Below are 27,153 nucleotides of genomic sequence, written 5' to 3' on the forward strand. Positions count from 1 at the left end.
CTTTAAGACAGAAGTAGGGTCATTTTCTCATAGACATACAATCACGCTTCTTTCTGGAAGCAGAGTAGTTGCCCCCTGCTGGTCACTAGCAAGAATGCATGTTTAAAGCTTCACTTAAAAGCTGGCTTTGCTTTTCAGACCCTGAATTGCGATGGCCATCTTTTATATACTGAAATTTGTTCTCACCCTTCTGAGAAGTATTATCTACTGGAGTACCCACAGAGTGTAACCATGAAATTACACATATAATGTAACTGTGTCTCTAAGACTTTCGCGAAACATTTGAGAGTTCATGTCCAGTTCAAGTCTGGCGACGTATTAACATTTTATGCAGCTGATTCTTCCAGAAGTGTTCTTGTCTCATATGTGGTCCGGTTCAGTTATACTCTGTACTTAAAGCCACAGTGCATGGATGCTAACCTCGTCTAAACTCAGTAAGTCAGAAGCAGCTTGTAGGAGATCTAACTTGAGTTGCACGAGAGGAGGAAATATGATTCACAGGGTGATGTGAGGTACTTGTTTAAAAAGATGAAATTTCCATGTGCTGTGATGCGAGATGGGCAGAGACTGTTGTGACTTGTGAGAATCTTCTTTTTTTTATGTTTATCTAACTAGACAGCCTGCATTTTATTTAAACTAATAGAAAAGTAAAGACACGCTTTAAAAACCAGCTCACAGACACTGAGGGAAACTAGTTTGATTCCCTCTGGGACAGGCAGAGCTGCATGATATCTAGATTTTTGCTTTGAGCCCCTTAAAGTGATATTTCTTCCACTCCTCAGGGAGGTTAAAGGTCAGGCTCAGCTGCTGACTGCCCTGCCTGGAGCTGATTAGGATCAGCATCCTGCTTAAGGACACTTCGGGAAGACAGATGCAGCCTGTCACAGTCGTCCAGTTGAAGGACGTTTTGTTTAATCAGGAACAGCACATGCTGCTGTAAGCCATGCTCAAACTGTCACACATGGTCATGAGCTCCAGATAACGGCCGAATGACTAAGATTGCAGATAGAAACAGCCACAATGAATTTTCTTAGTAGGGAAGCTGGTATGGTTGGGTGATATGTGAGCATTTTCTAAATGGCCATGTCCAACTGATAACAATTACCATGCGTTTACAGTTTAAGGTGTGCATGGGCAACTGGATTTAAAATTTACCTGTTTACAGATTTAAATTATCAAGGTGGCAAACCTCCATCCATCCATTCACCCATCCAATTAACAGCTGGTCCATTTCAATCAACCCCAAAAGACAACCAGTGTTGGACTCCATAATTGTCCAGTGAACCAACCTTAGTAGCTTACAGCCTCCATATAAACTGAGTGAGGAGCTTGAGCATCATCAGGGAGCTTGGAGTACAAAAGCATCCAGTTCAGGTGGTTAAGCAGTCCAATCAAGACATCACCTGGGAGCCTTACCTTGGAGACTTTCTGGTCACGCCCAACTGGAGACCTTGCAGATCACAACTCGTTGGAGGACTTCTATTTCAAAGGAGGAATAAAAGTGAACATATAAAGATTGACTAAATGTTTCCCCCACAAATGGAGCTAAAGTTGTTTCAATAATGGCAACTAAACCTGGGTGTGACATGCAAATTCTGTGTCAGAATTCATCTGTTGAGAACTGAGAACACAGAAATAACGTGTTGGTGCATGGGGTTATCGAGTTCATAGTCGCGTGCGTGCAGCTGTGGCCATAGATCCCAACTGTAGCCAGAGTCATGAACTCTTCAGATAACTTCACAAGAAGTGATTTCTGTAAATATGTATTTGGATATATCGGCCATTCATGTGTCTCACCGCAGCGAGAGTACTGTGTGTGTGCGCGCGCGTGTGTGTGTTGTTGTTGTTGACCTCTTGGCTGCTTTCCGAGTTAATCTATCCGTGGATGTGATCAGATTACTGTGGATTATACTGACTGAGGTTCCACCAAGACTGCATGACACACTCACATACACACTTGCAGACTTTCAGATGAGCGCACGATAACCAAACTGACACAGTAATGCATGTAAGCTCTGAGAACCCCACGTAATAAATATGAGCTGACACTTGTTAAGACACACATGCACAGTTGGCCTGATCTGACGGAGACTTAAAGTCCATCTCACTATTAGAAAAGCAGGTGTGATGGCTCTGGTGTGCACAGGTAGATGCTTCAGTCTGCAAGTAACAAAAAGTTTATAAAGTCTTATTGTTTCTTGAAGTTGGTGTCTGGCTATATTTTGATGTTAAAATGTGAGAGGACGGCATGTTTGAGTTGATTGACACCCTATGGTTATTTAGAAGCAGCGCTCTCGATTCCCTTCACACCAAAGAAAAGAAACTGCTGTTTTCGAACATGATATTGGTTTTGACAGTCTCAGTGTGTGTTCATTATATTGCCGACTTCAGTGCTTTGACATACAGCGTGTTCTCGTCACGTTGTGAAAATGCTGCTCACATCCCGCCAGGTGTCATTTCCTCGCCGCCCCATCCAGCTGCCTGTCTCTCTGTGTTAAAGCCTGACATAAAAAATAAAAAATAAAGAAAAGACCCACACACACTGACTTTTCTCAATCGATATGTTTTCTACATTGCTCAGTGTGTGGTAAGATGCTTAATCCTGCTCTTTATAAACCACCAGCGAAGTACAGAGATAAACGCACGCTGTTTGGTGGCTTAAAGCAAAAAAACCAAACCAATCACCGCAAAAGAAAAACAGAAAAACCAAACAAAAATGGGTTAAACCTCTTAGACACTTAAAGACATGTTAGCAGCAGCTCTGTGAAGAACAACAAAGGACAGTATGACAAGCAGAAGGTGTTTTAAACATAAATGTAACATTATCCCGTCTCAGGAGACAGGAGTGTCGTGGATAGATATAGAGCTGGACACAAGCTGGCTTTACACCATGACTCATTCCTTTGTGTGTGTGTGTGTTTGCTTGTGTGTATAAAGTCCCCTTTTTGACTCTGTGTCATGACCATCTGTCCGATGGCAGAATAAGCAAACGGCTGCCCAAGTGACGCGATGCAAAACAGAAAAATGAAGTGAGAGACACACACAAAGAAAGTGAAAGACAGACAGGAAGAGAGCTGCTCACAGGCCGGGACCAAAGAGCAAGAAATGAAAAATAGAAATCCACTTATAAGGTTTGTTGTTATCTTCTCATGAGCTAGATGACAAGATTAATATCTTTCTCACATCCGTCCAGTAAATGTGTATCTACAGCCAGGACTCACTTAGCTTAGATTAACAACTGGAAAATTGATCCCGGCCAAGAAAGGGTCTGGCTCTTGAAGCCACTTGAACATTGTTTTAAAATTCTAGTGGAGATCATCTGAACTTTTGAGGAAATGAGGAAGATTCTGCACACAAACAATATTTCCATTTGATGAAACATTGCAGCCATGACAGAGTGTGAGCTGTAATCATAGCCTGCATATAAAAAGTGGATGTAGCCACTGTGATGTCACCTTGGATGTCAGATTTGGATTCTTATTGTTGGTATTATTTATTGTTGATTAGCAATAGACTCTACTAATAAAATAATAGAATTTCACTCATCAGAACTGAAGCACAGAAGTCTTGGACTGGTTCGTCCCCTGCTGCAGGCTGTCTTATTTGTCCGATACCTGCATGAAAAAGGAGATGCCAACAGGACAAACGTAGTCGACAGGTCCTGTTCAGTGACTGCAGGTAGCAGAGGTGAGGACAAGGAGACAGTTACCGGACCAGCTGCCTGTGTCAGCACATCTCTCAAAGCAGCACCTAATTTTAGGCCTGGCCTGGCACTTTTCCTGATCTTATTGACCCCTCGAACTGCTACAAGCTGACAGACTACAAGCCACATTTACCCACAGACTCACATAGCACTTCATCTGATTAAAATCCACGGCCAGTTTATACAGATCAGCCATTACATTTTAACCACCTGCCAAATGTTGTGTTGGTCCCCCCCTTTTCCTCCCAAACACCTCTGACCCAATGACGCATGAATTCCACTAGACCCCTGAAGGTGTGCTTTGGTATCTGCCACCAAGATGTCACCAACCGATTCTGTAAGCTCATCAGTTGTTAGGTGGGAGCTCCATGGATCGGAATTGTTTGTCTAACACATCCCACAGATGCTCGATTGGATTGAAATCTAGAGGATTTGAAGCCCAGGTCAGCACCTCAAACTTAATACTCTGCTCCTTCCTGAAACATTTTTCTTTGTGGCAGGTCACATTATCCTGCTGAAAGAGGCCACAGCCATGAGGGAGTATTCTTTCTATCAAAGGATGTGCATGCATCGCAACAGTGCTTAGGTGGTACATGTCAAACTAATATCCACATGGATGGCAGGACACTGCCCAAAACATTACAGTGCCTCCGCCTGCTTGACTTCTACTCATAGTGCATCCGGATGCCAGCTTCTCCCCAGATAAACAACGCAGCTGGTCATCCACGTGATCTAAAAGAAAACGTGATTCATCAGGCTGTCTTTTTCCATCACTCTGTTGTCCAGTTCTGATGTTCACATGGCCCTTATTGGCACCTTCATGGGGCACCCTGACTGGCCTGTAGCTTTGCAGTCCCACATGCAACAAACTATGATGCACGGTTTATTCTGACACTTTCAATCAGAATATGCATTAACCTGTTTGGCTGTTTAAGCTACAGTAGCTCATCTGTTGGATCGGACTACGTGGGTCAGCCTTGTGCATCAATCACGTGCATCAATGAGCCTTGGCTGCTCATGACCAGGTTCACTGCTGTTCACCTTCCTTGGAACACTTTTGTTAGATACTAACCATAAAGACCAGGAATACTCCACAAGAGCCGCAGTTTTGGAGATGCTCTGACCCAGTCATCTAGCCAGCACAGTTTGACCATTGTCAGACTCGCTCGAATGGATTGTGAGAGCAATCCAGTGAAGGTACAGAATGGTTCTAGCCAGGGTTCACACGAGGAGTCTTCATGCTGTGAGGCGTCAGTTTTAAACATTGTAGTGAGCCTTAACAAAATCCAAATGTGTTGTTGGGACAGAAAAGAAAATCACCCCAGTACAGTTGTTATGAAGGGGAAATTAGCTTTTGGAGCCTGCCTCGTGAAGCTATTAGAGGAACTGGAGTTCTTAGCACTTTGTGTTGGCTTTATTTTTTAGCCCCAGAGGTTGCAGCTTAGTTTGATGCTGTGGAAAAAATCATTGAGATTCAATTAACAGTCAGAACAAACCACATGAACCCGACATCAAGGGGTTAACAGTTGCTCAACATCGTGCCTTTCTCTGTTTCCAAAAGCCCACAGTGCATCACTGAGGTTGATTTTATTTCTCTTTAAGTGGACATCATTCTAATCAGTCATTTTTTTGTGCTTTGAGGAGAGCCAAAGAGGGGCCGAGGCCACTTTCACTAAGAGGTTTTCAAGCCGTTCATATGATGTGAGCTATAAAAATAGCTCGTCAACATCTGCTCCCTACTTACTTGTTTAAATCATGTCTCAATCAGCGATTTGTCATATTTATAGTAACCATTTGTTGATAAATCACATGCCTGGCTCCTTACAGCACTGCATTGTTCTCATTATCTCTTAACGTTTTCTATCGTGGTGTGATCTGTGATGGAGAGTACTTCCCATAAGTCACAGAGAAGTTTACACGGGAAGCACGTAGCTGTACCAGGGATTTATTTTCCCCCAACTTTATCTCCAATTACCTTTTCTCTGGTTGACTCCTCTTTCATCTTCCAGCTATTATTTTAAGAGTATTTCTTGCCTTTTTGCTCACCTCCATCTCCAACTGTCTTCTTTGTTTTTTTAAAAAAAAAAAAAAGACAAACGAATCCTTTTGGGGACAAAGAAAGAGAGATCGAGATTGAGTTTGTTCAAACCTGCTGGGTATGTTGTGAGATGGCTAAAGAGGTTGCAGGGTCACAGATTTGGAGCGAGAAGATGTCCATGTGGAACAAGGAACCGCCTTCATTATTCAAATAAGCCAAGCTACACTCCTGATAGATCAGGGATATCGGACTCCTTTTACATCGTAGGCCACATACAGCCCACCTCGACCGTAAGTGGGCCAGACCGGCGAAACTTCCTGTTGTGTCAGTGTAAAGACATTTCCACAGTGAATCGCTGAAAAAAGAAGAGATGTAACTAAAAACAGTTGGGCTCGTTGTGGAGTCTGTCCCTGTATGGGTTCAATCTCGGTACCCTCTTCCCCTCTTTAGGTCAAAAAACATGCATTTTAGGTTAACTGGCACTTCTAAATCATTAAATTGAATGGTTGTCTCTCTCTCTCTGTGTAAGCCCTGTCCAGGGTGTTCACCTCATGACAGCTGTGATAGGCTCCGGCCCCTATGACCCAGAGTTGGATAAGCAGAAGAAAATAGATCTCCTCAGTTTTAGTCTTTTTCACTTTCCTCAGGTTTGTCAGCACAGCAGCCAGTCTGAGGCTTTGGTGTATATGTTGTATGTGACTAAGACCTTTTGTAATACCCCGCTACCCCACAGTATAGTAATAAAAAAGACTAACATAGAAACTCATAAAACCTAAACCTACATTTCCAGATACTAAAAGCTAAACTGAAGCAAGCGAATGGAGTTAAATTGAACTGAAACAAAAAACTTGAGATGAATTAAAAATGGAAACTAATGAAGAAAAAAATTGGAACTAATCACTCTAACAGACTCGGCATTATCAGCACCTGTACTTTTCCTGCTGTAGCAAAGAAACGTGTAAAAATGTCTCTAGTGCACGACATAGTGTTTAATGGTGTACTGTACAATGGCCTTCTGCTTTACTGATGCGATTAAATATCAGTAGAATCTACGGGGTGTAGGTCACTTTACCTCCACAAATTGTAAGGGCTAGGAGAAGTGTTTATTAAAAATGAGGACTTCATTTAGAAGTTTTTTTCCTTTTCTTTTTTTCAATTCATGATATATAAAGTCCTCTGGTAAGGTTTATACCAGCTGTGTTAGGTTAGATCCCCTGGTTATCCAGTGTCTTTGTGCACTGGCCTAGGTCTGCTTTGCACATTTGATGTTGTGCATGATGCTGCTGCACATAAGCACAGATGCTTTAGATGGAGGTCTTTTCACAGCAGCGTTTCAGCATGTAACTGCTTCTGTAGTGGGTCTGCGCGGTGGACTGGGAGGCATCCAGACGTATAAAGAAACAGATGACAGTTTCCTGGTGGGGGTGGGCGTGCTGGGAGAGAGTGAAGATGTGATAGATGCGATCAAATTTGTCTTGACAGAGACAAAGAGACACCTTGGCTGATATGAATAATTGTCTTATAATCACGTTGAAGTGTTTGGTCGTACTTGAAAGACTTGTGCAAACACGAGTATGATCAGCGACTGCAAAGAATACAGATCATCAAAACTAATGAGAATTCAAGAAGGGGGTGTGTTCCTTTATAACAAGTATAATCTTAATTTGATCTCTTCTCAATCACTTATTATAATGAAAGGTGGCTTATTATTTGCTCATAATGCAGTCAGCATTTGAAGAGTTGATTGTAAAATGTCTGCAAGTTGTTTCCTTTTCAGAAAACTGCTTCACCAGGAAGAAGTCCTGCACCAATTTGTTGCTTTATTTTACCAGAAAATCAGCCCCCATGTTTTATTCTTACCCCTCAGAACCTGTCAGACTGTGTTGCACAGGAAGTACACTGCCAGCTTTAGTCTTTATCCTACTCCGAACATTACTCTCTAACTGTGCGCACACTCATCTGTCCTGAGCACTTATAGAAATTGATTTTATGTAGGATTTTTTTTATATATAGTTGTTGCAGGTAGTGGACGGTCTAATCTTATTGCAGTCACTGAGAAAAGGTTGTGGTTTCAGAACAGACTGAGACTCTGTCCACAGCAGATGATTTAAAAATTTGGCATACAGTTAAATGATGGGCAACAGTCACAGAAAACAACAGCAGTTGTTTTTGCTAATATTAATGCATAAAAAAGCTGTGAAAATCCCTATTAGCCCTTCTGTCAGAGGTAGAAATTAACAGCTGAGTACGGTCTGCGGTGGTTTGTGACATCACATCGTTATTGCCTGTCCTGAAGGCATAAAGAAAACGGATCAATAACACATTTTGGAGAGGCTGAAGGTGAAATGCGGGCTACAGAGCAAATAAGAAAGCTGAATAATAGTATTTCTGAAGTCAAGGGCAGCAGCCTGGACCCAGAGTGAATGCTGCTAATTGTGTTCCCTGCCAGCGTATCGATCCGGTGGGTTTTAATTGTAACTTATGTGGACAAGAGGATGGATGGGTGGCTCGGTCATCTGTCCATTTGTACAAATGGTGTGGGCAAGACAATGACGGTGTTTCTCAGAAGGGCTCAGAAGATGACTTTACAGGGATAAAATGAATGAGTGAAATTATGGAATCATGAACAGAAGAGGAGGAAAAGAACAGCCAAATTAGTGAGTGAAATAACGAACGAGTCGACCTCTGAATCGCTGCCAGCATTGATTTTAAATGGCTAACGGAGAGAAACTGACAGGCTGCGGATGATCACGGGAGTGTGCGTATTTTAACTGATGATGAAACCCTTCTAAAGCACACGTTGACTGGATAATTTATTGATTTTTAAGTGCTTTGACTGTTCAACATCTTTGACCAGTAGAGCCATGTTTGCTGGACATCCTGTTATCTAAATAGTGAATTTGATTTCATGAGGTTTCACTGAAAAAAGGAGCGCTCAAACTGGAGGTGCTTCTCAAGCTCCAGAAAAGTCTAAACGCTCGGTTTCAAACTGCTCTGTTTGATGTCAAAGGGAGGGAATATCCTTAATGTGCTCTCATGCGTACAGCTCTGCTCACACAGCCACCCACCTGCTGTTTAAACCTTTTTCTGAAGGAAAGCCAATCAGATCAAAGTTGGCTTATAAAGATAGAAGAGCTAAAATGTCCATCAAGGTCCAGTAGAAGATAAATGGGGATCATTTACGAGCTGGGACTCACGCAGAGCTACTCTAGCGGTGTCCAAGACTTGAACTAGTGAAGCTAAAATGAGCTCTTTCCATTCTGCATGTTACGTTGCATTGTGAGGTCCTATTTTGTCTTTCCTTGCACATTTCTCTCTGTAATCTTCACAGCGCTTCCAAATACAAACAAATCAGATGTTCATACACTCAACTCACTTCTGTTTGCCTTGCTTCAGGTTTGTTTGCTGTTTGTACCCAAGCTCACAGTGTGAGAACTGTGACTAACCGCCTTTCTTAATGTTTTCAGGATGACTGGGTGTCCAGGGACTTGTCCGGTAGGACCAAAGGTCACAACTCTGACGACAAAGCCCACGGCCCGGAGACACTGCCACCAGGTAGGAAACGTCCCCACAAATCATATATCACAACCTCTCTGGCCCAGTTACACGGCTAAATGGGGACATTCAGAGAGCAAACCTCTGAGGTGCTACAACTTCAATAGAGTCAATGCAACAGGCTGAGAAACATCTGTTTTTATTCCAGATGCTGTTTCTCCTTGTTAAAACCACACACCATATATCAGTTTTGGATGTAGCCACTGTGGCCTCAGCTATTGGGGGGTGGAGTCCTGCTTTCAGTATATTGTTGTTTTTGTTTTTTAAACCACACATCACAGGAGGAGGAGTGGATCTGACTGTAAAAACTGTGGATGCTCACTCTTATACAGTAGTGACTTGTAAATTAGTGGAGCCAAAAGCAAGCTGTGGCTTACTGTCTGTATTTACTTAAAATGAGGCCATAATTAAAAAAAAAATCATACATAATTAAGGTTTGATATGAGCAATTGAGATGACATACTTGTTAATAAAGTGTTTGCAAGGGTAATAAATCATGCAAGAAGTAGACTTCTTCTTATCTTTGCAAGCACACATTGTTAGAAAAAAAATCACATTTACTTAACTTGTCAGGCTTGGCAGCTTTTATATACAGTTTATTGCTCACAATGCATCTTGACAGCCATTGGTTGTGTTGTCCTAATAACGCTTAATTTGTCCTGTGCAGACATGGGAATGGAGCTTCAGAGCTCTGGTAAGCTGTCTTCTTCTTAACTTCTTAAACTTGTAGCTAACGTAGTGGTACATTTGCAGTAGTGCTCCCGAGACCTGCTGTCCTGTAAAAGTAGTGTAGTAGTTCCCTTTAACTGGCAGGAACGATTCATGTCTGAGGCACATGTGTGTCAAATTTGTCTTTTATTCTTGATCCTTCAGGATCTGTGGAGTTCACTTTCTCATTGCTTGCAGTTGTGACTGAACTCTAGGAAAAGGCACGACACAAATGCATACCAGCTGCAGAGCATGTGCACTGCAGTCACTGTAAACCACATTCATGTATCCAGAGAGTATTCCGCATCATGTTCCCACAACCGAAACCATTTCCTTTTTCAAAACGCGGTAACACAGCAGCATAGTTTGTTTTATTACCAGTAGAACATGAACATCCTTAACCTTATCGTGTTTGAATAACCACAGCGAGGGAACCCAATGAAATACGCACATCTGTATGATCCCGACTTAAAAACAGGTTGGAGCCGATTGCCTGTCCAAAATAATCCAGGCAGCCAATTTCGATCTTCCCACAAACCAACTATGCGTCTCCACCCAAACTCTGAGAGACATTGTTTCAGTGTCCAGCAGCCAAGAGGAGAGCAGGAGGAGAATCTGATTTCTCATTCAGCACCCGTCGTCAGGCTGACTCAAAGCAGCAGAAGCAGCCAACGCCCCTCCTTCACAGGCCCGTGACCTGCGAACGCTGAACACACACTCTCTTATCTGATCCAGCAATGCTATCCAATTTGAATGTTGAAGTGAGGGCATTTCAATTTCAGGGTGACATTACACTCAGCAATGACAGCGTATCACAACATCACCCAGAGCACACAAGGACACTTAAGAAGAGCAGAAAGAAAACAGAAGGAAAGTGTTGAGAAAGCAAGAGAACAAGGAGATGGAGCCTAAGAGATACGTGGAAGAGTAAAAGATTTACTAATAAAAACAGAGTAAATAAGTAAGTCTTTGGGTTCGTCAAAGATGGGTGCTGGTTATGTTTTGTTTTCTATCTAATCCTACTCAGACAGTCATTATAAAGTAAAAAGGTGAGGCGATACCTCAGATCTTCATTTAAAAAAATTAAAGCATAAAATGTACTAAACTGTGTCACTCTGAGTATGTTAGAAATGTTTCATTGTTGCACTGATGCCTTGTTATTTTTCATGGTTGTTTTTAAGCGTTTTGTTATCGTTTTACCGTTTGAGCATGCCAAAAATATGTTTTATTCAAACAAGGGGAAAAAATGACTAAGATGGGGAGGGAGCAACAGCATGCTCCTTCCATTCAACACATCCAAATCCTCTGAAACAAGAAGAAAAAATTTTTTTTCAGAGAAGTCAAAACAAGCCTGCACTGGCCCTCTTCCAAATCCGAATCCTTTACAAAGTGAAGAAAAAACTCCTCAAAGCTCTCAGTATGTGTTATTCTTTCTAGTGAACGTTTGGCATCATTTGTCTTGTCTGGTACTAAACATTTATTTGCGCTCGCCGGCTACTTCGTCAGTACCAGGCTGATCCCTCTTTGCCTTCAGAACTCCCTTAATTCCTCATAGCTTTGATTCGCCAAAGTGCTGGGAAATATTGCTGTATTCCAGTCTGCCACCAACAACCATCCCACATTCAGACTCACAGTGGGGTATATAATTATTTCATCCCCTGCTGAATTTGTAAGTTTGCTCACTTCCAGGGAAATGAACAATCTCTTTTTTTTTTTTAAATTGAAACAGATTTAAAAAACAAAATACGCATTACACAAGTTAAAGTATTTAAACTAGTACACCTGTCTACAAAATCAGTTTCTTTCAGTCCAACTTCTCCACCACCATGTGTGAGACTAAAGAGCTGTCAGATGATGTCGAGGGACAGGACTGTAGACGTGAATGAGGCTGGAACAGGCTACAACGTCATCAGTAAGAAGTTCAGTGAGAAGGTGACACCTGTTTGTGTGATTAGCCAGATATGTGATGCGGGGGGGGGGTTCAATTCTTGGTGAGCAAACTTACAAATTCAGCAGGGGATCAAATAATTATTTCCCCAATCACCTTGACTACATCAACATGCCTAAATTCATTGAACTGCAGCCATGTGATTTGCTGATTAGGTGGGCCTAATAAAGTGGCTGCTGAGTGTAGTTATTTAAAATGATGCTTTTATAGATTTTTGGCTAGAACTTTAGCTGACGCCACTTTGTTTACTTTTCATATTTATGTTCTTGTGGATGCAAAGGAGTCGAAGCGGCTCAGAGTCCAGTGGAATTTCTTTCTGAACAAATTTTCTCACGCGTCACCTCGACCTCTTCCCAAAACGTTTTAGTCTTTGTGCCAGTGAAACAACAGAGTTGTTTCAGTCTGTGTGTTTAGCGCATATTTCTGTTATTATAGTGATTTAACTTGTCACAAGCTTTAGCCAACTGTGGTGTGTTAATCTCAGTCCCTGCAAGTGGAGCGATCCAATTCTCTGCTGCGATTTTAGTTTCTAAATCTGCTGAAAACGCGTTATAAAAATTCAGATTTGACGCCCTTCCATTTATCTACTTCTTTCTAGCTATTTGCTGAATAAGACGCAGACAGTGGCAGTGTTGGTCAGAGTATTCATTTATTTATAGATGAAGTGCCGTAGTGAATCGAGGTCTTGATAAATGACTATGTGGGCGCATTTTCAGCAGTCGCAATCCTATGAATCTACGGAGTGTTTTGTAGCACATGGGGAAGCAGTCTTTTCCCTACTTAAGCCTAAAATAGTAACACAGCTTCAGTAACGCCAAACTCAATAACTTGGGAATCTTTTAGCTTTTGCATATTAATCAACATCCTTCTCAGTGACTACAGTGACTAAGTAGCAGGTTCGTGAATGCATCACTTGGTGCAAGGGAGCAGTGGCACAGATTGGTGCTGCAGTCTGGAGTTCAGGCAGTGGGATCAGGATGCATCTCAATTGAAACGCATCCATTAAATACACATCGAGCACTGGTGCCCTCTGAGCTGTCTGCTGGGCAGTGAGGGCTCATGGTTCAGCACAGACTGGGGGAATGACACTGAGCTTGAATTCTTTTTGGCAGTTAGCATCACTTAGAAACGCGATGAGTGATTTCTACAAAATGCGGCAACAAACAAAAACAACAACCAGTCAGCCGCTGTGGGCTGAAACAGTTCAGCGACCGAGCGTCGGAGTGAGAGTGAAAGCTGTTCAAACAGCTATAATTTCAGCCAGCTGATCGCATCATTGACCAGTACTGCATGACAGAGGCTGAGCGCACATGGATGTACCTGCCGAAGAGGCCTCGCGGTATCGCGAACACAGCAGAAAAACGGGGCAAACCCGGAGAGAGCGGAGCGTTAACCCGGAGAGAGCGGAGCGTTAATCCGCTGAAGGAAGCGGAGTAATCAACCCCGGGTTTAACATTCATTTCACCACATCGCTTACTCGCTGCCACTAAACACAGATATCAGCAAGGACATCACACACTCTGACGCACGCGTCTCCGAGGCACCGTTACACAGTCGCGAGCGGATCATAGTCGCGAGTTTCGGTTAATTGACACGCGAACCACGTTCACGTGCTGCCACAGGAGACGCGCGCAGACGCACACGCGCTCTTCAACTTCTCTGCCATGCACGCGCTCATCTATGCTGGGAGATGGCGTAATCTCTCACTGCCACATGCTCGAGTTGTTAGCGTGGCAGCAGCACCCAGCTAATTAGTTGCGTTATTATTGGTGTGTGTCTGCGTCTCAATAGTCGGAGATAAACTGTGAAACTAAACGTGACGGCTTTCTCCGTTTATTCTGCAGCGTTTCAGTATTTTGGTCAAACTGACACGACACAAAACACTAAAAATTTTTTTTATTTATACTGATCTTATAAATCATGTTTCTAAACTGCAAAAAATTAACAAGAGCCCCCCCCCCCCGGACTGTCTGCGGTGCATATTAAATGTTCTTTTGTGTTTCCTGGCTTTACCAAAGTAGTCTCGCCCTGTCGGCTGAGTTGTCTCCCGCGTATTTTCGCATACAGGCGGCATAAATTTCATGTCAGCTTTCCTCAGTGCCATGTCGCTGCCTCGTCAAGCAGCAGCTTGAAGCAGCCAGGTTTCCTCGCTGTCAGTCGTGAAGGATTCTTGCATCAGCCAGGCTGCCTCCTACATTTCATATTCCCACTGATCTGTAATCCCATTCATTCGTCAGACGCATTCGCAGCCTTTGTTGAAGGTTTTAATATCGCGTTTGGTGGTGGCTTTTATTTTTGGATGTGCTGTATTTATTTAACGTGATTTCCCAGAAATTCACATGAGAAAATATTTCATATTAAAACCTAGGTTCACCAGTTTTTTAACACCAGTGTTTTTAATATTTCTGGAGTGCATTTGAATATTTAATATACCATTTTTGTGGGTTTATAGCATCATATTATAGATGGCGCTTTTACAAAAAGATCTGAGGTTAGAATCAGAAAGAAAACCTGATTTAAATTTACCCAGTTTTACCTTTTGAATGTTGTCTTCTCACGCACACACCTGCGCTCCTTTTAGGGTTGCTATCTTTAGGTTGCACCCTGGCAATACAAACATCAACTTCTCTTTCAAAATGACCCAAATGTCCTGTGAAGAAGCGCTGCTTGTGATGAGAGCTGTGTCTCTGGCTATGACCGAGAGATCAAAGAGTAGTTTTCAGCTGAAGTAGGAGCGTGGACAGTCACAGTGGCTTTTGCGCCAGACTGTCAACACAAAGTTCTGCTGTAATGTCCCGAGGCACATGAAGGGAAAACATTTCAGAGAAACAATCTGACCCGTGCTGCATGCTGCTTTTTGGCCACATCAAACCCAAAATCAAGTCACTGCTGGTGCACAAAAAGGTGACCTTGAAGGAAATGGCACCTTCAAATGAATGAGCCTGGTCAAGTGGTCACAGAACTGACTGGGAAGCAGTGTGTGCCTCGCATCTATTGTGGATATCTCTGGTTGGAGATGTGCCTAATGTGTGTGTGTTTGTGTGTGTGTGTCCATCCAGGTAAGGTGCGCTGGCAGGATTTTGACCAGGATCTGTATGTTGGAGCCACGGTGGTCCGGCCAGGTCAAGACCCCTACGCCAGAAACAAGTTCAACCAGGTGGAAAGCGACAAACTCCGAATGGACAGAGCTGTACCAGACACGAGACATGATCAGTACGTACCTGTGTCACTGCACACACACACAGCTAATATGTGAAACACAATGACATTCCTCTTAACTTCTGCTTTTTCATGGGTGATCGAAAGGGTTTTTTTTTTTTTTTTTGCGAATACATGCTGTCTTATCACATTCGTTGATTTGACTAATTGATCCCAGACTGGATAAGATCTCTCAGGAACTCTCGCTATTGTAGTTACAGTGGAAACCAGGAAGTAGCAGTGGAGCAGACACTGTCTGCCTTAGTGCTAAAATAAACTCACAGGCTGTAAAAGCTGCGTATTGTTCTGCTTGTTGTAAGGGACAAAACAAAATCATAAAATGACTTCGTTTGGATTCTTTTATTAGAAGAATATTAGGTTTTAGTCAGCTTGGTTCTCAACAGGCCTTTTTGGCAGTGAAAAGTCCATTAGCGTTGTATAAGTCTGGTTGCATGTCCTAACTTCTGGTGCTACCCTTTTGTTAATAAAGACCAAATCGCTGGATTGTGTGAAAAAATGTCAGCAGAAAGGCCTTACACCTAGAGAACAGGCACCGCTGAAGTGTTGAAATATTAAAGAGCAAGTTTTTACTTTTTCTAATACAGCAGCAGAAAAAGGGATTTATATATGTAGTATCCAAAATATTTGGAACACCATTTCCTGGACTTGTAGAGACTTCTTTATCTTGGATATATCTCACATGGACTAAGCAATACTAACAAATAACTTCTTAAAAAGCAAGCATAAACAAAAAGTCATGGTGAAAGTTTAAGTCCTCTATATTTGGTATGATATAGGGTTTAAATGATTAATACAAACATTCCATATCACGTGTTTAAACTAAGATATTTATTAATGCATATTCTCATTCAATTTGTTCCCTTTAAACACATTTCAGTGAAGTTGTGACAGGGTGCAGCGTCATCTTGTCTTTAAACACCACTGTAAGCATGTAAGAACTGAGGAACAGTTTTGGTTTCTTATGGTTTTTAAATTTCATGATGCACCAAATACTTTGAGCGAGTGAAAAACCGAGACTACGGGCTTTATCACGTGAACACTTACAGTGGAGCTGTGCCGCTGCAGTACGCGCAGGTTGTGGTTTACCATGGTCTTGCTGAAACGAGCAAGTCAGCCCAGAAAATCTCCATGACCACAGACGTTGCTCTAAAACAAGTCCTTTTTTCCATATCGTACAGAAAATAGCCTCCAGTTTTCCTCTCCGCCTCAGTTGCTCCTCCGATCGCTGTTTTATTTCTTTGCAAAGGGAGAGTTTAAAGTTGTTTTTATTAATGCAGAGAGAAACTGCATTCAGTGATGCTGATTCTTGCTCGAGTCCCCGAGGCCGTGCAGATATTTCCACTACAGAATTGCTTGTTTTCATCCAGTGCTCCCTGAAGCCATGAAAGTCATAGGCATGACAAGTACCAAGCTTTTATTTTGCTCCATAGATAATTGCAATCTACCGTGCATAAGTTCTTCAAATTCTCTGTGGTTTTATTTTTCATAATCTTATAGAATTTTAAAGACCCCTCCATACTTTGCTTGTGAAATACCTTGAAATATGTTGATATTAGACTTTTTTGATGTTATTTATATAAAAAGAACATGATTCCAAACATGTTACTGACCTACTCCATAATAGTCTAAATGATTAGTCCAGCTGCCATAGTTAAAGTAGTCACCTGGCCTTACTTATATGTTGGTCAAAAGTAGACAGTTGGAGCCATTAGCCTACTAAAAAGAGCAAGGATGTGTCTCCTATTGATCTGGTATCGATGTCTTTGTAATTTGTGAGCGTGCTGCAGCAATCATTGTGAAACATTTCCAGGAGGAAAAAATAGCCCAGTTGTTTTTGTTTCAGCAAAAGCACCTAGTTGTTTTCAACGCAGGATCAAAATGACTTGAATCTCTGATGCTTTTTTCCCCCAGTAGAAATGAACAGGAATACAGCAACTATGCAAGTGTGACAGCCAATACTAATGGCACACCTTCACACGTGATCTTGTAAAACGTATCTGTTCTGGGTTTTTACCTCGAGGTTTGACAGAGTGGCTGTAGTTAAGTGACAGATGGAATAGAAAGTTTTCTTCATGCCCTTATCGGCTCCCTCCTCCTCCTCCTCCTTCTCCTCTCTGTCTTGTCACTCTCCTCTCATGTAGTGCCCTATCACTCATGTTCCTTACTTTAAATTCGGTGCAGGATTTGTCTTTTTGGGTATGCTCGCTCGCACACACACATACACGCATACACAGGCACACCCGTCATCTCATGGGATTTTTGCCTCACGGTATGATAAACCCAGTGTCAATCCCAGCTGCAGCAGAGCATTACTCCATGAGAGTGTGTGTCATTGCATCCTCTGTGTGTGTGTCAGTGTCACTATGTGCGCCATCGTATTTATTGTGTTCAAAATCGCTTTACTGACCAGTTCCAGCTCACAGCTTGGCTCACACATTCGGTGACGTGATTGTTTGTGCGTGTGGGCGTGTTTGTCTACGCATGTAAGCATTCATACTTTAACCATTTTTTTTCTCTTTTTTTCCCTAATTTTTATGTCTTTGGGGGGTTTTGTCTTGTTTTTGTGCAGTTGCAGACATAAGCAGTGGAAGTCAGACCTGCCGGCCTCGAGCGTTGTCATCACCTTCCACAATGAGGCTCGCTCTGCTCTGCTGCGGACTGTGGTCAGGTAGGCGTGTATACTGAGCCTTGTGTACTTTCAAATTCTGAGGCAGATGTGCTGTATTTTTATATGATCTCACTCTGTTTAGTGTCCTGAAGAAAAGTCCACCTCACTTGGTCAAAGAGATCATTCTGGTTGATGACTACAGTGATAATCGTGAGTTGTGTGAACACACGCAAACAAAGCTAGCATCATCAGTGTGAAAATACAAATAAACATCACTGCTCTGTATGTGTCTGTGTGTGTTCCAGCTGAGGATGGAGCGCTGCTGGGGAAGATTGAGAAAGTACGCGTGTTGAGAAATGACCGCAGAGAAGGTACTTTAGAAGAAGAAGGTTTTATCATAACTTTTATGCCCGAAAGAAATCTCAGTGCTGCTGCACACCATGTGGGATGAAAGTGTTCAGTCTGGCAGCAGGACTGTTGTTTTTAATCACACTTCTTTTCTTAACTTCCCCCAGGCTTGATGCGATCAAGAGTTCGTGGTGCAGATGCTGCCACAGCACCAGTCCTCACCTTCCTGGACTCTCACTGTGAATGTAATGACCACTGGCTAGAGCCGCTGCTTGAAAGAGTGGCTGAGGTACGCGCACACACAGCGTACAACTTCGTATCTTAATATCATTATAATACATTTGAGCACATATCCCAGTGAACAAACAAGTGAAAAACAATAGTTAAGATACAAATTAGATGGGGGGGGGGGGTTTTCCTCTTAAAGACTGGCATTGAATTTTCAGTTTTATCAGTCAGGGCACGCTCTGAAGAAGATCTCGCCAGACAGTGAAATTGTGGCACTTTGGCCATCTTTCTTCTAATACGACAGCTTGAAATGAAAAGTGCCCTTTTAACTGAGTTATGTTTGCATATAGCCTTGTTTTTGATTCTAATTGGTTTAAAATCTAAAGCAGAATAATAAAAAAAAGAAGCTACTTTCAACTAATCCCTTATTCTAAAGGGGTCACCATGGTGTGTTGCTCTACAAGTATGTACGCCTTGCCGACACAACCCAAAAGGGATTTGTTTCTCCTCCCGGGAAAGATACAAGCTTTGTATCTTTTGCTTGTTGGGAGAATGTGTAAGCCACTACACTGTGGAGCTATTCCAAAGCAAAAGTGTGACATAAACAACTCATTCATAGTGAAAATGCCCAGAAAACCTGTTGAAATTTTAATTGGTTTCAGAGGGACAGAGTAAACCATTTAATAGACCAATAGAAGGAAACAAAGGCAGTCAGTTATGTCACTCTGCATTGATTGACACGTGTAAACATTACACTGGATTCAGCCCAATTTCTTGTGCAGTGACCTGTTATCTTTAGTCAGAGTGGGGGAAAATATCGTAGATATGTAGCGGTTTGGTTCTTGGCTGCTCCGGTCTGCATGCCAAAGTATCACCGTGTAATTGTTAGACACTATTTAGTGTAGACAAAAATGCTTGTATGAATGTGTGTGAAAGGAGCATGTTGTTTAAAGTGCTTTGAGTGCTCAAATACAATCTATAATAATCAGTCCATATACCATTGATAAGTGAAAAACAGTTCACATGTTGTAATTGTGCTCATAAATGGTTTAAATGATGATACCATAGTTTGATCTAAACAGAAAACGGCCAAAAAACTACAAAATGCTCATTTAAAAATAACAAAAACCCTGGAAACAAAATAAATCTTTTAGGGGGAAAGTTTCCGAACACTCACAGTCACTTTATTATTAGGTACTCGTCTTACCTACAACTCATTGAAAATATCCATTTAGCCAATCACATGGCAGCAGCTCAGTGGATTTAGGTTTGTAGATACAGTCAAGACAACCCGCTAACTTTCAACGTTGAATGTAGCGTGGTAGTTGATGCCAGGGGGAGTGGCCTAAGTATCTCATAAACTACTAATCTACTGGGATTTAACAACAGAGCCATTTCTAGGGTTTATAGGGAATGGCCCAAAACTACAGTAACTCAAATAACCGCTTGTAACCACCAAGATATGCAAAAAAGCATCTCTGAACAGCACATTTGCCTTGAAGCAGATGGGCTACACCAAGCAAAAGACCACACTGGGTGCCACTCCTGTCAGCTGAGAGCAGGAAACTGAGGCTACAGTTTAGACGGGCTCACTAAAATTGGAAAATAGAAGATTGGAAAATGTTGCAACATTCAGATGTTGGAGTCAAAATCTGGTCAAAGGATGGATCCATTCTGCCTTGTATCAACAGTTTAGGCTGGTGGTAGTGTAATGGCAGAGTGTTTTACTACCAACTGAGCATTGTTTGGACACCATGGCTTGTCTAAGTATTGATGCTGACCCCTTATGACCACAGTTCACAAGTGCTCAGTGGGCCTCAACAATCCCCAGATTTTTATTCAAATAGAGCAATTTTAGCATATAATGTGTAGATTCCCATCATGGAAATGCAGTTGAAAAACTGTGATGCTGTCATGTCAGTGTGGAATAAAATCTTTGAGCAATGTCCAGCACCCTGTCGAATCTGTGCCACGAGAAATTAAAGCAGCTCTGGAGACAAAAGTGGATCCATTCCCAAAATAGCAAGGTTGACCTGATAAAATACCTGACCAGTGTATCCCAGTAAAATACGCATAAAATTGATCCAATTCATGTTTTTTTCCATCTAATCCTTTACACAGAGGCTGGGGTTGGCTACAAAGCAGCACCTCTGAGCTTATAATCAGTCAGTGTCTTGTTAACATTCATGTGAGAAACAAGGAGCGCATGACTACATTTCAGTCACACAGGAATGTTGGGCCTGTTTTCATTATAAAAGCCCATTATCACAGATAAACCTGACAGTGTGAGACATGCAGATCTTGATGGGTGACAAGATCTTTCATCTTTTGGGGCTGGCAATTTGATTTTTATTTCCATTAAAGGAAAAACTTTATAAACCCAAACCGAGCTCTCTTACAGATACAGTCTGGTGATATTTAGAGCGAAGCCTTTTTTTAAAATAAAGACTTCAAAAAGGAGCTTCATGATTGACTGTAATCTTAATCTGAAATGGGACACTGTGTATAAAATTGAGGTTGTTCTTTAAAAATGTATCTGATTTGACTTAAAACAGTCTGATTCTGCATTTGATCCTCCCAAATGTGCTGTTTTGTTGTTCCCTCGTTAATAAATGCCTGGAGCCAAGTCTGAAACGCTGCGCTGTCAGAGTAATTCACTTTGTTTTTCTTTTGCTTTAGCTGCTTCTCTAAATAATGAATCCCACCATACACTGTGAAACCTTGTCTTATAAAAATGTCTCAGGCTCAAACAAATGAACTCCCCAATATCTGCAAGCTGTTTCTGTTTTCGTCATTCGGGCCGCTTGAGTAATCCTTTCTTCGAACTGCCGGGTGATGTGGCTCTGTGATTTTTAAAGCTTGGGTTTGTTTTGGTGTTGGTAGGAAATGGCTGATTAACGTTTAGTTTTACGTCATAAACGTGGCAGTAAACTAAATATAGAACATAAAATAAGCTTGCAGATGGGAATATTTACTTACGCTCTAAAATTTCGCAAACACAGTTAAGTGCTCTGAGTCCTTTGTAGTTCTGCATAATTTTGTCCTTTTTAATTAACTTGTAGTAAATATTTATTGATGATATTCCAAACCTGCATCCGTCCTTGAAGTGGCTTTGTTTAATTACTGTCTCCGTGTTTCCTTCTCAGGATAAGACACGAGTAGTTTCTCCCATCATTGATGTCATCAACATGGACAACTTTCAATATGTCGGCGCCTCTGCCGATCTGAAAGGAGGTAAAGTACACAAAAGACACACTCGACTCCTGTGTAGTCTAGTCAGTCGAGCTTGACAGCGAGGCTTTGCATTTATTACGGTTTTAGAGGATTTGCTTTTTAATGCTTTTCATTTACAATGAATTGACGTTGTTATCTCACAGCCGCATTAAGACCAGCTGTTTTGCCATCCAGTGCTGTAGTTCATAAACTGTTCTCTCCAGGTATTTCTCATACTTAAGGCGAGGCCTCCTGAGGAACATGGTATATTTCAAACTGTTTCTCACCAGGAAATGTTCACTGAACAGTGCCTCCTCTTCAAAGTATTGCAGATATTATCATATTATTATTTAATGAGGCAGCACACATGATCCCCCACTTGTTCATCATAAATCTTTTAGACAGTTCCTTCTTTTATTCTGACATAGGCTGAATGGAACATCACGCCTACTTTGTACTGGAGAGCTGGTGGGTTAAAGACAGTTTAATGTCCAATCCAACTGATTTGGGCATGTGCCTTCTTGAGTATAACTCCAGTAGATGATATCCAGAAAGGACATTAATGAATTCAAGTTAATTAAATAATTGGTGTCATATATGTAATTTTACGCATTAAATATCCTTTTTTGTCCACTGTGATGCTGATGGATATAGCTTACATACGGTGCAATGCACACTGGAAATGGAAGAACTGCTCATAGCTTAAAAACCCCCCACTCTTTTTTATATTAATAATTAATTAACGACTTCACATAATAAAAAATTTAATGTTCTGAATGTGAAACTGCCGTGCAGTCGCATTCTTAATTTGGCTGGATTAGCAAGTGTTGGCACTTGCATTGCAACATTTCTCTTTTTTGTGTGGGTCTGTGAGGTATATTAATGTAAAAGCCAAAGTGGTGTACTGGCTGTGCTGATTGCAGTGTATTGTAGAACAGATACATGCCAGTTACACTAGTTTAACTCTCTCTGCTAACACTTAAACAGTTACAGCAGTTGCCTTTGAAGTCAGGCAACTGCTGATTTACCCAGTCATCTAATATGAACCTGCCAAATCCAATTATACAACCAGACTGCTACTTAATCCCAGCTAATGGTCGTAATTGTGCAGTGTTTTTTTGTCTGTGTGTTTATGTTGGCAGGCTTTGACTGGAATTTGGTGTTTAAATGGGACTACATGACTCTGGAGCAGAGACGAGCCAGACAAGGCAACCCGATCGCTCCTATAAAGTAAGACAAACACACTTTCAAAAGTTACAGGTTGTATCATATGCAACTAACAGAGTATTAATCTACTCAATTTTTACCAATGCCTTCTCAATTTTCTTGTTTCTTGTATTTTTTTGTTTTTTTTCTGCCCCTCCAGGACACCAATGATAGCAGGTGGCCTCTTTGTCATGGATAAAGAGTACTTTGAGCAGCTGGGAAAGTATGACATGATGATGGATGTATGGGGAGGGGAAAATCTCGGTGAGTGGTGCAATTTAGAAGCTCATGGTAGACTGAAGAAAGTGTCTAATGGATGTCGCAAGAATAGAAAGTCTTGATTAGTGAAAGAATCAATAATTGCATAAAACACAGGTATTAAAAGTGGAAAGTCAAGTGAAGTCGCAGGCATGTCCTGGGTTTCCCGTTTTGTCTCCAGGCTTTTAAGGTTTTAATGAGTGTTTTGGAAAATACACTCATTCACTTTCTTTGAGCAGGTTTAATAGCACAGTCCTATATGTCCATTGAGTATAATGATGTTATATCATTATGAAATGATAAATGTATAAAATGTTATAAACTTTTAATACAGAGACTAGAGCAGTCGGTTTGCATTCAAGGGCATGTGCTGCATTGGTTTGAATCATATCAAACCAAATTTGTGCATTTAAATGTTTTTGTCTTCTTTACACATTAAAGTTAGCCACGGTGTTCCACAGGGTTCCGTGTTGGGGCCGGTCCTTTTTACCGTATACATGCTTCCCTTAGGTAATATTATTAGAACTGCCCTCCATACACTTTCATTTCTATGCAGATGACACCCAGCTATATTTCTCAATGAAACTCAGTGATGACAAATAAATTGAAGTCCCTTTTTTTTCTTTTCTTTTAAAGCTCAAGCCCAGCATTTTGCTGCTGTCATCTGATCATTCAGTAGCGACTTTAAATAACGAAATAACCTTGCACTAAAACATTGCCTGATTTATTTACTTTTTGTTTTTGTAATTTTATGTTTAAAAAGACCTGAAATTAGTAATTGAAGCCATAAACACATCAAGAACCGGTTTACTGAGTCTGCTGATTCTATGCATCCAACAGGCAGTCAATTTTTTTGGTGTTTTGTTGACGTTATGTTTGCACATCCGTATATGCCGGACAGTGATTTGGCTAAACAAACAATGGAGGATTTTGTGAGCTTTGGATAGAGCTGGGTTTGCTGTTTCCTGTTGTTTGTACTCTCAATGATAAGCTACGTGATTACTGGCTGCATCGTTATACTTGACATGTAACTGTGATAATTGTATCAAACCTCTGATCTCATTCTCTGCAGAAAACCTAATACATGTCTCTCCAAAATGTTGAACTATATCTTTAAGACTTAAATGAGCTTGCAACTGTAATCTCTTTCCCTCATAAATGCTGCACTTTTGGCTCAGAAAACCACAAAATCCTGCCCAGTTATAAAATCTCCACTCCCCTGTGAGATCTGGTGCTAAAGCAGCAACGTGGATTTGCCTCACACTGTGATCAACTCATGAGATCATCTGGGTGCCCATGCCAGCAACGAGATAATAGAAAATCCTTCAGTAATTTGGTTGTCATATCTAGGTAAAAGATGTCTTCCTTAGTACAGTTGATCTTAGGAAATTACAGTGGCAGTGTAATAATGTTTAGAGTCAGTGCAGAGTGTGCACAATAGAGCTCATTTGCAAACAGTACAATGATATAATAGCAGCTGTGTCTCCCTTTTGCTTTTGTCTGAATGCACTTGGGAAATCGGTAAGAATAAACAGCTGACGGAGTGATTCAGGCTCCTCTCGAGGCGGTCCAATGAATCAGAACTGGATTGACAGTTCAGACATTGCTGTGCTCATTTAAAGAACGCTCACTCAAATGCTGACAATGCTGGAGAGCAAATCTAACAATGTCAACACACTCCAAACATTCATGATATGCAGATGTGGATTAACTTAACTACTTTTTCTTGGCTTGTAGTAATTAACTTACCTGTTTTTATTCATTTTTTCCGCCTGCGTGTATGTCTGTGTGTGTTTTTAGAGATCTCATTTCGTGTGTGGCAATGTGGCGGCAGTCTGGAGATCATCCCCTGCAGCAGAGTTGGCCACGTCTTCAGAAAGCAGCATCCTTATACCTTCCCCGGTGGCAGTGGCACTGTGTTCGCAAGGTGACACACATGCAGACACACACATACAAGAGGGCCGAACACTCATTTAACCAGTCAGGTTACACGCATCACATAGTTCATCAAAATTCCCCATGTTGCAGCCTGTGCATCTCCATAATGACACTACAGTTAATGCATTTGGGTTTATTAGGTGACTTTAGCTCAGAAGGTGAAGCCACACAGTTCTCTATTTGTCATATCCAAAAACACACCAAAGCCCAAATGCATTCTGAGGTTAGGCCCAGCCTTCCATATCATCAGTATGTGAATGGGTAATCAAATGCAAAGAGCTTTGGATAATAGCAGTACTTGAATTCATTCAATTTATTTATTATTATTGCTGCTGAGCATATATAAAAAACTTGTTTTCTCCTTACATAAAATATGGGAGGGAAAATCTCTATTTAAGTAGTTTCACTGTAAATCACAAGAAATGTGGAGGCTAAATGGACTGTCCTTTATATATAATGCTTTTCTAGTCTTAATGACCACTCAAAGCACTTTTACAGTACAAGCCACATTGCTTTTATCGATCACACACATGCATAGGGAGCAATTATGTTTACAGAATCTTGCCCAAGGGCACTTAAAACATGCAGACCGGAGAAGACGATGATTGAACCCCTGACCTTTCTGTCAAATGGTGACCTGCTCTAACACAACCCACTCTTCATTTCTAAGAGTCAGTTAAAGTTAGGAGACAGTTTGACTCAACTGTAGTGACATTTCAAGACCAAATACTGAGGATGTTTATCCTGAGGTTCAAATTTCACTCACTAAATTTAATGTGGAAACAGCCTTTGAGAAAACATTCCCACCACAAGGTTCGTTTACTGGATCCTCCGGGGCCTTTTTGTCTTGTCACATGATTTTCATCAGCAGATGAGTTTGCTGTTTAGCTTGAAACTGAAGATTTTTGATTTACACTTTTCTGTGCAGCAGAACAACCGCACAGAAAAGGACTAGCTGAGCGTGTTCCAACTTTAACAGGGTTAGGAAGACTTTTTTGTTTGTTTGTTTTAAATCTGCGGTTCACTGACAGCTAATACAGTCAATCAGCTGATGTTTAAGTGACCTAGCAGTCTCAGAAAAACCTTGACATTTTATGATACTTTTTACCATAGAAGCAGTTTAAGCTCTTCCTTTCCATTTTGATGATGGTTTTTCAATATTTATACTGGATTTTCTTTTTAAAGCACTTTGAATTTCAGTAATGTACTTATTTGCTTAAAAGCAATATACTAATATATATTATAGCCTAATATACAGTTATAATGTTAGCTCCTCATATTTATAAGGTCAGGGTACCGTCAAATAGTCTCTGCAAGCCAAAGCTCAGATGTCCGTTTGCTCTCATCTCTGCCTTTTCAGACAGTTTTTTCTAATCTTGGCTCTCTGTGATAACAAAGAGAGGGCATATCGGTGCTATGCTCATCTCTGCCTTTGAGCACAACAGCTCCACCCACCTGCAGCTTAGACCCTTAAACAAGGAGGAATAGAGGTAAAAAGGCTTAATTCAGACAGCAGGTGACCTGAGGGGCTGCACCAAGACCGAGTGTGTAGGATAAAAGAGACTTCTCTTTGTGAGTTGTGTGAATTGCTCCCTTGAGTCCTGGAGTAAAACTATGGACCTGGAAATGAGCACAGATCATGTGTATAGGTCTCTTTTGGTTCATTATTTTCTGTGGCTGCGGTTTATAAATTACCAAACAAGTTATTGAGTTTTACTAGTGTGTGAATGTGTGTGTGAATGGGTGGATGACTGGATATGTAAAGCGCTTTGGGGTCCTTAGGGACTAGTAAAGCACTATATAAATACAGGCCATTTACCATTTACTAACGCTCTGAGAATTAAATCAGCGTTGAGTAATTAAAACAAAGTACCATCAATTAAACAAGTTCATGAATATTTCCTTCAAAAATAAAAAAAAAATAAAAACTGTGAATAAAAGTGAAGAAAATCTGTTTTTTCCATGTGCTGCCCTTTAGGGCTGCGATATATGCGGCACCATAAACATTGAACACGAGTAGTGGAGAATGTGATACATGGGCAAATATGGATCTGTCTCTTGAAACCATGAGTAACCACCCTTGGTAATGAGCCCAACAAACCTTCAGTCTCCCGATTGGTAAACATGTGGGAGGATAAACAAACGGATAACAAGGAGCTTGAAATGACTGTGGTTACTCTGGT

The 27,153-nt window shown here is 41.3% G+C and overlaps 1 protein-coding gene across 2 annotated transcripts in view; it reads left to right on the top strand.

Annotated features, from left to right (window-relative positions):
- The window catches only part of galnt2 (UDP-N-acetyl-alpha-D-galactosamine:polypeptide N-acetylgalactosaminyltransferase 2), a 69,397-nt gene that overhangs the window by 31,509 nt on the left and 10,735 nt on the right, over positions 1 to 27,153 (top strand). Inside the window, exons 2-12 of one of the 2 annotated variants that reach the window (XM_005733283.2) lie at positions 9,209 to 9,296; positions 9,964 to 9,990; positions 15,012 to 15,165; positions 17,741 to 17,839; positions 17,922 to 17,989; positions 18,085 to 18,150; positions 18,295 to 18,416; positions 21,502 to 21,589; positions 22,711 to 22,798; positions 22,935 to 23,038; positions 24,833 to 24,959. In XM_005733283.2, the coding sequence (XP_005733340.1) occupies positions 9,209 to 9,296; positions 9,964 to 9,990; positions 15,012 to 15,165; positions 17,741 to 17,839; positions 17,922 to 17,989; positions 18,085 to 18,150; positions 18,295 to 18,416; positions 21,502 to 21,589; positions 22,711 to 22,798; positions 22,935 to 23,038; positions 24,833 to 24,959 (1,031 nt within the window). The remainder of the gene's footprint in view (positions 1 to 9,208; positions 9,297 to 9,963; positions 9,991 to 15,011; positions 15,166 to 17,740; positions 17,840 to 17,921; positions 17,990 to 18,084; positions 18,151 to 18,294; positions 18,417 to 21,501; positions 21,590 to 22,710; positions 22,799 to 22,934; positions 23,039 to 24,832; positions 24,960 to 27,153) is intronic. The other variant, XM_005733284.2, reaches the window with a different exon arrangement.

The sequence above is a fragment of the Pundamilia nyererei genome, unplaced genomic scaffold, assembly GCF_000239375.1.
Source record: "Pundamilia nyererei isolate P.nyererei 1_Seehausen unplaced genomic scaffold, PunNye1.0 scaffold00051, whole genome shotgun sequence".
Classification (NCBI taxonomy): Eukaryota; Metazoa; Chordata; class Actinopteri; order Cichliformes; family Cichlidae; genus Pundamilia; species Pundamilia nyererei.